The following is a 12,325-nucleotide window of genomic DNA, read 5'->3' as shown; positions in this document are numbered from 1 at the left end:
AAACTGGTTAATGGCCCTATAGGAATGGAAACTGGTACATGGCCCTATAGGAATGGAAACTGGTTCATGGCCCTATAGGAATGGATACTGGTACATAGACCTATAGGAATGGAAACTGGTACATAGACCTATAGGAATGGAAACTGGTACATAGACCTATAGGAATGGATACTGGTACATGGACCTATAGGAATGGAAACTGGTTCATGGCCCTATAGGAATGGAAACTGGTTCATGGCCCTATAGGAATGGAAACTGGTACATGGACCTATAGGAATGGAAACTGGTTCATGGCCCTATAGGAATGGAAACTGGTTCATGGCCCTATAGGAATGGAAACTGGTTCATGGCCCTATAGGAATGGAAACTGGTTCATGGCCCTATAGGAATGGAAACTGGTTCATGGCCCTATAGGAATGGAAACTGGTTCATGGCCCTATAGGAATGGATACTGGTACATGGCCCTATAGGAATGGAAACTGGTAGAGGCTTTGGTATGTCAGTATGTGTTACACCTGTGCTGGTTGTCATCTCGTTAGTCAGTATTTAAAATATATATATATATATATATATATATATATATATATATATATATATATATATATATATATATATATATATATATATATATATATATATATAACCTTTATTTAACTAGGCAAGTCAGTTAAGAACAAATTCTTATTTACAGTGATGGCCTAGGAACAGTGGGTTAACTGCCTTGTTCAGGGGCAGAACGACAGATTTTTACCTTGTCATCTCGGGGATTCGATCCCGCATCCTTTCAGTTACTAGTCCAACGCTCTAACCACTAGGCTACCTGCTCTAACCACTAGGCTACCTGCTCTAACCACTAGGCTACCCTGCTCTAACCACTAGGCTACCTGCTCTAACCACTAGGCTACCTACTCTAACCACGAGGCTACCTGCCTCCTCTAACCACTAGGCTACCTCCTCTAACCACGAGGCTACCTGCCTCCTCTAACCACTAGGCTACCTCCTCTAACCACTAGGCTACCTGCCTCCTCTAACCACTAGGCTACCTGCTCTAACCACTAGGCTACCTGCTCTAACCACTAGTATACCTGCTCTAACCACTGGGCTACCTGCTCTAACCACTAGGCTACCTGCTCTAACCACTAGGCTACCTGCTCTAACCACTAGGCTACCTGCTCTAACCACTAGGCTACCTGCCTACTCTAACCACTAGGCTACCTGCTCTAACCACTGGGCTACCTGCTCTAACCACTAGGCTACCCTGCTCTAACCACTAGGCTACCTGCTCTAACCACTAGGCTACCTGCTCTAACCACTAGTCTACCTGCTCTAACCACTGGGCTACCTGCTCTAACCACTAGGCTACCTGCTCTAACCACTAGGCTACCTGCTCTAACCACTAGGCTACCCTGCTCTAACCACTAGGCTACCTGCTCTAACCACTGGGCTACCCGCTCTAACCACTGGGCTACCCGCTCTAACCACTGGGCTACCTGCTCTAACCACTAGGATACCTGCTCTAACCACTGGGCTACCTGCCTCCTCTAACCACTAGGCTACCTGCCTCCTCTAACCACTAGGCTACCTGCCTCCTCTAACCACTAGGCTACCTGCCTCCTCTAACCACTGGGCTACCCGCTCTAACCACTGGGCTACCTGCTCTAACCACTAGGATACCTGCTCTAACCACTGGGCTACCTGCCTCCTCTAACCACTAGGCTACCTGCCTCCTCTAACCACTAGGCTACCTGCCTCCTCTAACCACTAGGCTACCTGCTCTAACCACTAGGCTACCTGCTCTAACCACTAGGCTACCTGCTCTAACCACTAGGCTACCCGCTCTAACCACTAGGCTACCTGCTCTAACCACTGGGCTACCCGCTCTAACCACTAGGCTACCTCCTTTAACCACTAGGCTACCTGCCTCCTCTAACCACTAGGCTATCTGCTCTAACCACTAGGCTACCTGCTCAAACCACTAGGCTACCCGCTCTAACCACTGGGCTACCTGCTCTAACCACTAGGCTACCTCCTCTAACCACTGGGCTACCTGCTCTAACCACTAGGCTACCTGCCTCCTCTAACCACTGGGCTACCTGCCTCCTCTAACCACTGGGCTACCTGCCTCTAACCACTGGGCTACCCGCTCTAACCACTAGGCTGCCTGCTCTAACCACTAGGCTACCTGCTCTAAACACTGGGCTACCTGCCTCCTCTAACCACTAGGCTACCTGCTCTAACCACTAGGCTACCTGCTCTTACCACTAGGCTACCTGCTCTAACCACTGGGCTACCTGCTCTAACCACTGGGCTACCTGCTCTAACATTTTTTACATTTACATTTTTTAGTCATTTAGCAGACGCTCTTATCCAGAGCGACTTACAGTAGTGAATGCATACATTTCATTTTCATTTCATGCAATTTTTTTTCTTCTTTGTACTTGGCCCCCCGTGAGAACCGAACCCACAACCCTGGCGTTGCAAACACCATGCTCTACCAACTGAGCTACGGGGAAGGCTAACCACTGGGCTACCTGCTCTAACCACTAGGCTACCTGCCTCCTCTAACCACTAGGCTACCTGCTCTAACCACTGGGCTACCTGCTCTAACCACTAGGCTACCTGCCTCCTCTAACCACTGGGCTGCCTGCTCTAACCACTAGGCTACCTGCCTCTAACCACTGGGCTTCCTGCTTCTAACCACTGGGCTACCTGCTCTAACCTCTAGGCTACCTGCTCTAACCACTGGGCTACCTGCTCTAACCACTGGGCTACCTACTCTAACCTCTAGGCTACCTGCTCTAACCACTGGGCTACCTGCTCTAACCACTGGGCTACCTGCTCTAACCTCTAGGCTACCTGCCTCTAACCACTGGGCTACCCGCTCTAACCACTAGGCTGCCTGCTCTAACCACTAGGCTACCTGCTCTAAACACTGGGCTACCTGCCTCCTCTAACCACTAGGCTACCTGCTCTAACCACTAGGCTACCTGCTCTTACCACTAGGCTACCTGCTCTAACCACTGGGCTACCTGCTCTAACCACTGGGCTACCTGCTCTAACCACTGGGCTACCTGCTCTAACCACTAGGCTACCTGCCTCCTCTAACCACTAGGCTACCTGCCTCCTCTAACCACTAGGCTACCTGCCTCCTCTAACCACTGGGCTACCTGCTCTAACCACTAGGCTACCTGCCTCCTCTAACCACTGGGCTGCCTGCTCTAACCACTAGGCTACCTGCCTCAAACCACTGGGCTTCCTGCTTCTAACCACTGGGCTACCTGCTCTAACCTCTAGGCTACCTGCTCTAACCACTGGGCTACCTGCTCTAACCACTGGGCTACCTACTCTAACCTCTAGGCTACCTGCTCTAACCACTGGGCTACCTGCTCTAACCACTGGGCTACCTACTCTAACCTCTAGGCTACCTGCTCTAACCACTGGGCTACCTGCTCTAACCTCTAGGCTACCTGCTCTAACCTCTGGGCTACCTGCTCTAACCACTGGGCTACCTGCTCTAACCACTAGGCTACCTGCCTCCTCTAACCACTAGGCTACCTGCCTACTCTAACCACTGGGCTACCTGCTCTAACCACTGGGCTACCTGCTCTAACCACTGGGCTACCCTGCTCTAACCACTGGGCTACCTGCTCTAACCACTAGGCTACCTGCTCTAACCACTAGGCTACCCTGCTCTAACCACTGGGCTACCTGCTCTAACCTCTGGGCTACCCGCTCTAACCACTGGGCTACCCGCTCTAACCACTGGGCTACCTGCTCTAACCACTAGGCTACCTGCTCTAACCACTGGGCTACCTGCCTCCTCTAACCACTAGGCTACCTGCCTCCTCTAACCACTGGGCTACCTGCCTCCTCTAACCACTGGGCTACCCGCTCTAACCACTGGGCTACCTGCTCTAACCTCTAGGCTACCTGCTCTAACCACTGGGCTACCTGCCTCCTCTAACCACTAGGCTACCTGCCTCCTCTAACCACTGGGCTACCTGCCTCCTCTAACCACTGGGCTACCTGCCTCCTCTAACCACTGGGCTACCTGCCTCCTCTAACCACTGGGCTACCTGCTCTAACCACTGGGCTACCTGCTCTAACCACTAGGCTACCCGCTCTAACCTCTAGGCTACCTGCTCTAACCACTGGGCTACCCGCTCTAACCACTGGGCTACCTGCTCTAACCACTAGGCTACCTGCCTCCTCTAACCACTGGGCTACCTGCCTCCTCTAACCACTGGGCTACCTGCTCTAACCACTGGGCTACCTGCCTCCTCTAACCACTGGGCTACCTGCCTCTAACCACTGGGCTACCTGCTCTAACCACTGGGCTACCTGCTCTAACCTCTAGGCTACCTGCCTCTAACCACTAGGCTACCTGCTCTAACCTCTAGGCTACCTGCTCTAACCACTGGGCTACCTGCTCTAACCACTGGGCTACCTGCTCTAACCACTAGGCTACCTGCTCTAACCACTGGGCTACCTGCTCTAACCACTGGGCTACCTGCTCTAACCACTAGGCTACCTGCTCTAACCACTGGGCTACCTGCTCTAACCACTGGGCTACCTGCTCTAACCACTGGGCTACCTGCTCTAACCACTGGGCTACCTGCTCTAACCACTGGGCTACCTGCTCTAACCACTACCTGCCGCCCAGTAGTCTTTGACTACTGCTTTTGGATTGCCATATTCCCTTACTGACTAACGAGGTGAAACCAATCGGGGCAACCCCACGGGCTAACGTCCAACCTGGAAATACAAATGGAAAGACCAAAGCTTGTAACAAGACACGTGGAGGTTATCCCTTTAGCCTCTGTTCCTTACAGCCAGCCATTGAGAGCCAGGCTGAATAGCAAACAGCCAATGAGGGCAAGGCTGAATAGCAAACAGCCCCTGAGAACATGTGGTCCAGTCAGCAGACAGGACAGACTCTTCTTCCTCTACTACTCTCCTCTTCTCCCTCTACTACCCTCCTCTTCTCCCTCTACTACCCTCCTCTTCTTCCTCTACTACCCTCCTCTTCTTCCTCTACTACCCTCCTCTTCTCCCTCTACTACCCTCCTCTTCTTCCTCTACTACCCTCCTCTTCTCCTCTCTACCCTCCTCTTCTCCCTCTACTACCCTCCTCTTCTTCCTCTACTACCCTCCTCTTCTTCCTCTACTACCCTCCTCTTCTTCCTCTACTACCCTCCTCTTCTCCCTCTACTACCCTCCTCTTCTTCCTCTACTACCCTCCTCTTCTCCTCTACTACCCTCCTCTTCTCCTCTACTACCCTCCTCTTCTTCCTCTACTACCCTCCTCTTCTCCCTCTACTACCCTCCTCTTCTTCCTCTACTACCCTCCTCTTCTTCCTCTACTACCCTCCTCTTCTTCCTCTACTACCCTCCTCTTCTCCCTCTACTACCCTCCTCTTCTTCCTCTACTACCCTCCTCTTCTCCCTCTACTACCCTCCTCTTCTCCCTCTACTACCCTCCTCTTCTCCCTCTACTACTCTCCTCTTCTCCCTCTACTACCCTCCTCTTCTCCCTCTACTACCCTCCTCTTCTTCCTCTACTACTCTCCTCTTCTTCCTCTACTACTCTCCTCTTCTTCCTCTACTACCCTCCTCTTCTTCCTCTACTACTCTCCTCTTCTTCCTCTACTACTCTCCTCTTCTCCCTCTACTACCCTCCTCTTCTCCTTCCCCTCTTCTTCCTCTACTACCCTCCTCTTCTTCCTCTACTACCCTCCTCTTCTCCCTCTACTACCCTGCTCTTCTTCCTCTACTACCCCTCCTCTTCTCCTTCCCCTCTTCTTCCTCTACTACCCTCCTCTTCTTCCTCTACTACCCTCCTCTTCTCCCTCTACTACCCTCCTCTTCTCCATCCCCTCTTCTCCCTCTACTACCCTCCTCTTCTCCCTCTACTACCCTCCTCTTCTCCCTCTACTACCCTCCTCTTCTCCCTCTACTACCCTCCTCTTCTCCTCTACTACCCTCCTCTTCTCCCTCTACTACCCTCCTCTTCTCCCTCTACTACCCTCCTCTTCTCCCTCTACTACCCTCCTCTTCTCCCTCTACTACCCTCCTCTTCTCCCTCTACTACCCCCCCTCTTCTCCCTCTACTACCCTCCTCTTCTCCCTCTACTACCCTCCTCTTCTTCCTCTACTACCCTCCTCTTCTCCCTCTACTACCCTCCTCTTCTTCCTCTACTACCCTCCTCTTCTCCCTCTACTACCCTCCTCTTCTCCTTCCCCTCTTCTCCCTCTACTACCCTCCTCTTCTCCCTCTACTACCCTCCTCTTCTCCCTCTACTACCCTCCTCTTCTCCCTCTACTACCCTCCTCTTCTCCCTCTACTACCCTCCTCTCCTCCCCCTACTACCCTCCCCTGCCCCCCTCCCCTCTCTTTCCCAGCCTCCCTCCCTCCCCTCTCTTTCCCCAGCCTCCCCTCCCCTCTCTTTCCCCAGCCTCCCTCCCCTCTCTTTCCCCAGCCTCCCCTCCCCCTCTCTTTCCCCAGCCTCCCCTCCCCTCTCTTTCCCCAGCCTCCCCTCCCCTCTCTTTCCCCAGCCTCCCCTCCCCCTCTCTTTCCCCAGCCTCCCCTCCCCCTCTCTTTCCCCAGCCTCCCCCCCCCCCTCTCTTTCCCCAGCCTCCCCTCCCCCTCTCTTTCTCCAGCCTCCCTCCCCTCTCTTTCCCCAGCCTCCCCTCCCCCTCTCTTTCCCCAGCCTCCCCTCCCCTCTCTTTCCCCAGCCTCCTTCCCCTCTCTTTCCCCAGCCTCCCCTCCCCTCTCTTTCCCCAGCCTCCCCTCTCTTTCCCCAGCCTCCCCTCCCCTCTCTTTCCCCAGCCTCCCCTCCCCTCTCTTTCCCCAGCCTCCCCCCCCCCCTCTCTTTCCCCAGCCTCCCCTCCCCCTCTCTTTCCCCCAGCCTCCCCTCCCCTCTCTTTCCCCAGCCTCCCCTCCCCTCTCTTTCCCCAGCCTCCCCTCCCCCTCTCTTTCCCCAGCCTCCCCTCCCCCTCTCTTTCCCCCAGCCTCCCCTCCCCCTCTCTTTCCCCAGCCTCCCCTCCCCCTCCTCTTTCCCCAGCCTCCCCTCCCCCTCTCTTTCCCCAGCCTCCCCTCCCCCCTCTCTTTCCCAGCCTCCCCTCCCCTCTCTTTCCCCAGCCTCCCCTCTCCTCTCTTTCCCCAGCCTCCCCCTCCCCCTCTCTTTTCCCCAGCCTCCCCTCCCCTCTCTCACAGTGGTCTCATTCATGCTGCCGTGGCTCTACTCTGCCTTTTTCTCTGCTAATTAGTGTCAGAGCTCTGTCTCGCCTCCTCTTTCTTCTCTCTGTCTTTGTTCCCCCTTCTCTCTCTCTCTCTCTCTCTCTCTCTCTCTCTCTCTGTCTTTTCCTCGCTGGTTATCTCTGTCGCTCTCTACCCCTCTCTCTCTCTCTCTCCTCTCTCTCTCTCTCTCTCTCTCTCTCTCTCTCTCTCTCTCTCTCTCTCTCCTCTCTCTCTCTCTACCCCTCTCTCTCTCTCTCTCTCTCTCTCTCTCTCTCTCTCTCTCTCTCTCTCTCTGTCTTTTCCTCGCTGGTTATCTCTCTCTCTCTCTCTCTCTCTCTCTCTCTCTCTCTCTCTCTCTCTCTCTCTACCCCTCTCTCTCTCTCCCTCTCTCTCTCTCTCTCCTCTCTCTCTCTCTCTCTCTACCCCTCTCTCTCTCTCTCTCTCTCTCTCTCTCTCTCTCTCTGTCTTTTCCTCGCTGGTTATCTCTAGTCGCTCTCTACCCCTCTCTCTCTCTCTCTCTCTCTCTCTCAGTATGGTCTTTCTCTCTCACGGCTGTAGAGAATAGTAAGGATTGTTCTTGGAAAGTGGTCAGTGGGTTAGTTAAACTGTCCTGTCTCTTTCACCAGTAGAATATAGATGTAAAGCTGGGGAGAGCCCTGGGGAGAGCCCTGGGGAAAGCCCCTGGGGAGAGCCCTGGGGAAAGCCCTGGGGAAAGCCCTGGGGAAAGCCCTGGGGAAAGCCCTGGGTAAAGCCCTGGGGAAAGCCCTGGGGAGAGCCCTGGGTAAAGCCCTGGGGAGAGCCCTGGGGAAAGCCCTGGGGAAAGCCCTGGGGAAAGCCCTGGGTAAAGCCCTGGGGAAAGCCCTGGGGAAAGCCCTGGGGAGAGCCCTGGGGAAAGCCCTGGGGAAAGCCCTGGGGAAAGCCCTGGGTAAAGCCCTGGGGAAAGCCCTGGGGAGAGCCCTGGGTAAAGCCCTGGGGAAAGCCCTGGGTAAAGCCCTGGGTAAAGCCCTGGGGAAAGCCCTGGGTAAAGCCCTGGGTAAAGCCCTGGGGAAAGCCCTGGGTAAAGCCCTGGGGAAAGCCCTGGGTAAAGCCCTGGGGAAAGCCCTGGGTAAAGCCCTGGGTAAAGCCCTGGGTAAAGCCCTGGGTAAAGCCCTGGGTAAAGCCCTGGGGAAAGCCCTGGGTAAAGCCCTGGGTAAAGCCCTGGGGAAAGCCCTGGGGAAAGCCCTGGGTAAAGCCCTGGGGAAAGCCCTGGGTAAAGCCCTGGGTAAAGCCCTGGGTAAAGCCCTGGGTAAAGCCCTGGGGGAAAGCCCTGGGTAAAGCCCTGGGGAAAGCCCTGGGTATTCATGTTGTTATTATTGTTCTTTGTTTAGCTCCATGATCTCCTTGTAAAACTACAACGGTAATGGCTGACTGTGTCTGGTGTCTTTTCCACAGCAGAACCTACCACTTACTGTTTTGACTCAGGACAATATTTAGGTCTGAGTGAACAGAATATTTAGGCCTGGGTGGACAGGAGAAGGTTTAGGCCTGGGTGGACAGGAGAAGGTTTAGGTCTGAGTGGACAGGAGAAGGTTTAGGTCTGAATGAACAGGAGAAGGTCTGAATGAACAGGAGAAGGTTTAGGTCTGAATGAACAGGAGAAGGTTTAGGTCTGAATGAACAGGAGAAGGTCTGAATGAACAGGAGAAGGTTTAGGTCTGAATGAACAGGAGAAGGTTTAGATCTGAATGAACAGGAGAAGGTTTAGATCTGAATGAACAGGAGAAGGTTTAGATCTGAATGAACAGGAGAAGGTCTGAATGAACAGGAGAAGGTCTGAATGAACAGGAGAAGGTTTAGGTCTGAATGAACAGGAGAAGGTCTGAATGAACAGGAGAAGGTTTAGATCTGAATGAACAGGAGAAGGTCTGAATGAACAGGAGAAGGTTTAGGTCTGAATGAACAGGAGAAGGTTTAGGTCTGAATGAACAGGAGAAGGTCTGAATGAACAGGAGAAGGTTTAGGTCTGAATGAACAGGAGAAGGTTTAGGTCTGAGTGGACAGGAGAAGGTTTAGGTCTGAGTGGACAGGAGAAGGTTTAGGTCTGAATGAACAGGAGAAGGTTTAGGTCTGAATGAACAGGAGAAGGTTTAGGTCTGAATGAACAGGAGAAGGTTTAGGTCTGAATGAACAGGAGAAGGTCTGAATGAACAGGAGAAGGTCTGAATGAACAGGAGAAGGTTTAGATCTGAATGAACAGGAGAAGGTTTAGATCTGAATGAACAGGAGAAGGTTTAGATCTGAATGAACAGGAGAAGGTTTAGGTCTGGGTGGACAGGAGAAGGTTTAGATCTGAATGAACAGGAGAAGGTTTAGGTCTGAGTGGACAGGAGAAGGTTTAGATCTGAATGAACAGGAGAAGGTTTAGGTCTGAATGAACAGGAGAAGGTTTAGGTCTGAGTGGACAGGAGAAGGTTTAGGTCTGAATGAACAGGAGAAGGTTTAGGTCTGAGTGGACAGGAGAAGGTTTAGATCTGAATGAACAGGAGAAGGTTTAGGTCTGAATGAACAGGAGAAGGTTTAGGTCTGAGTGAACAGGAGAAGGTTTAGGTCTGAATGAACAGGAGAAGGTTTAGGTCTGAATGAACAGGAGAAGGGTCTGAATGAACAGGAGAAGGTTAGGTCTGAATGAACAGGAGAAGGTCTGAATGAACAGGAGAAGGTCTGAATGAACAGGAGAAGGTTTAGGTCTGAATGAACAGGAGAAGGTTTAGATCTGAATGAACAGGAGAAGGTTTAGATCTGAATGAACAGGAGAAGGTTTAGGTCTGGGTGGACAGGCGCAGGTTTAGATCTGAATGAACAGGAGACAGGTCTTAGGTCTGAGTGACAGGAGAAGGTTTAGCTCTTGAATGAACAGGAGAAGGTCTGACTGATCCGGAGAAGGTCTGAATGAACAGGAGCAGGTTTAGATCTGAATGAACAGGAGAAGGTTCTAGGTCTGAGCCGAACAGGACGCAGCGTTTAGATCTGAATGAACAGGAGAAGTTCTAGGCCTGAGCTGAACAGGAGAAGCTTAGCGTCTGAGTGAACAGGAGAAGGTTCTAGTCTGAGTCGGACAGGAGAAGGCTTAGCGTCTGAATGAACAGGAGAAGGTCTGACTGAGCAGGAGATAGGCTTAGATCTGAGTGAACAGGAGAAGGTTCTAGATCTGAGCTGAACAGGACGCAGCGTTTAGGTCTGAGTGAACAGGTAGAGGTTCTAGGTCTGAGCTGAACAGGAGCAGCGTTTAGGTCTGAGTGGACAGGAGAAGGTTCTAGGTCTGAGCTGAACATCCACTGCTAGGGAACGCTCTTGTATATTAGGATTGTTACCTCTTGTAACTTCTGACTTATCCGACATACGCAGCGTTTTAAAGGTAACTTCTGACTGAGCCGACATACGCAGCGTTTTAAAGGTAACTTCTGACTGAGCTGACATAAGCAGCGTTTTAAAGGTAACTTCTGACTGATCCGACATAAGCAGCGTTTAAAGGTAACTTCTGACTGAGCTGACATACGCAGCGTTTTAAAGGTAACTTCTGACTGAGCTGACATACGCAGCGTTTTAAAGGTAACTTCTTGACTGAGCTGACATAAGCAGACGTTTTAAAGGTACTTCTGACTGAGCTGACATACGCAGCGTTTTTAAAGGTAACTTCTGACTGAGCTGACATACGCAGCGTTTTAAAGGTAACTTCTGACTGAGCTGACATACGCAGCGTTTTAAAGGTAACTTCTGACTGAGCTGACATACGCAGCGTTTTAAAGGTAACTTCTGACTGAGCTGACATACGCAGCGTTTAAAGGTAACTTCTGACTGAGCTGACATACGCAGCGTTTTAAAGGTAACTTCTGACTGAGCCGACATACGCAGCGTTTTAAAGGTAACTTCTGACTGAGCCGACATACGCAGCGTTTTAAAGGTAACTTCTGACTGAGCTGACATAAGCAGCGTTTACCGTCTTCGCTATTGGGGGAACATTGCCTTTAAATTTCAATCACACTGTAACGTTTTATTGAAATGGATTGAATAGAGAAATAGATTTCATTCATGTCTCCAGATTACATTGTGGAACAATAAAGTTTGAATCGTGTCCTGTCTCTTGTGTCCACAGTGGGACCTACCACTCCAGGGATGAGAGCACAGACAGCGGTCTGAGCATGAGCAGTTACAGTGTCCCCCGTACGCCCGATGACTTCCTTAACAGTGTGGACGAGATGGACACTGGTGAGACTAAACAGCACCCTTTGTTCTACCGTAGTCCACTACTGACCAGGACCCTTTAAGAGGGGGGGGGGGGGGGGGGATTCTGACGACTCAATCTCCTCTTTAACGCTTCTCACAAAGTCTAGACAGACGGTTATATTTTGTCAAGCGATGTTGAGTTACAAAGACCTATTTAGTCGAGGTCAATGTGGGAAGTTATTGGAAACATAAATTGATTATTATAGGACCTACATATTGATAACTTTCTGAGTTCTAACCGCGGCATAACACATCCATGTCATCGCTTTGGCATCATTAGGGGATGCCCTGCCGGTATCCATGGGGACCCAGCCCAGCCGTTTCCCTGACTACCTGGACGCCATCCCGGGGACGGACGTGGACCTGGGTACGCTGGAGAGTGACAACATGGCCATGGAGGGGGAGGAGCTTATGCCTAGTCTCCAGGAAGCCCTTAGCTCCGACATCCTGAACGACATGGAGTCAGTCCTGGCCGCCACAAAGATCGACAAGGAGAGCTTCCTCACGTGGTTATAACATGGTTATAACATGGTTATAACACATTTATAGAACAAGCGGGGCCCTTATATGGTATACAGTGGGGGATCCCAAACTTTTGTTTTCTCTGTGACCCGACTGAGGTGGGTGTTGTGACACACCATAGGACTTGAACAGTGGAACTACATATTCTGACCTACTGGTATAGAGAGGAGATGAGAGGAGATGAGATGAGATGAGATGAGAGGAGAGGAGATGAGATGAGATGAGATGAGATGAGATGAGATGAGATGAGATGAGATGAGAGGAGATGAGATGAGATGAGATGAGATGAGATGAGATGAG

General features: G+C 51.7%; 1 protein-coding gene across 1 annotated transcript in view; it reads left to right on the top strand.

Moving 5' to 3' along the window:
- The window catches only part of LOC106595041 (transcriptional coactivator YAP1), a 129,269-nt gene that overhangs the window by 108,908 nt on the left and 8,036 nt on the right, over positions 1-12,325 (top strand). Inside the window, exons 7-8 of the mRNA XM_045704163.2 lie at positions 11,373-11,485; positions 11,784-12,325. The exon at positions 11,784-12,325 is cut by the window's right edge and continues 8,036 nt beyond it. Coding sequence (XP_045560119.1) covers positions 11,373-11,485; positions 11,784-12,019 — 349 coding nt within the window. The 3' untranslated portion in view covers positions 12,020-12,325. The remainder of the gene's footprint in view (positions 1-11,372; positions 11,486-11,783) is intronic.

Source organism: Salmo salar, chromosome 20 (assembly GCF_965601325.2).
Source record: "Salmo salar chromosome 20, fSalSal1, whole genome shotgun sequence".
NCBI classification, from domain to species: Eukaryota; Metazoa; Chordata; class Actinopteri; order Salmoniformes; family Salmonidae; genus Salmo; species Salmo salar.
This window is presented reverse-complemented; position numbering and strand designations above follow the sequence as displayed.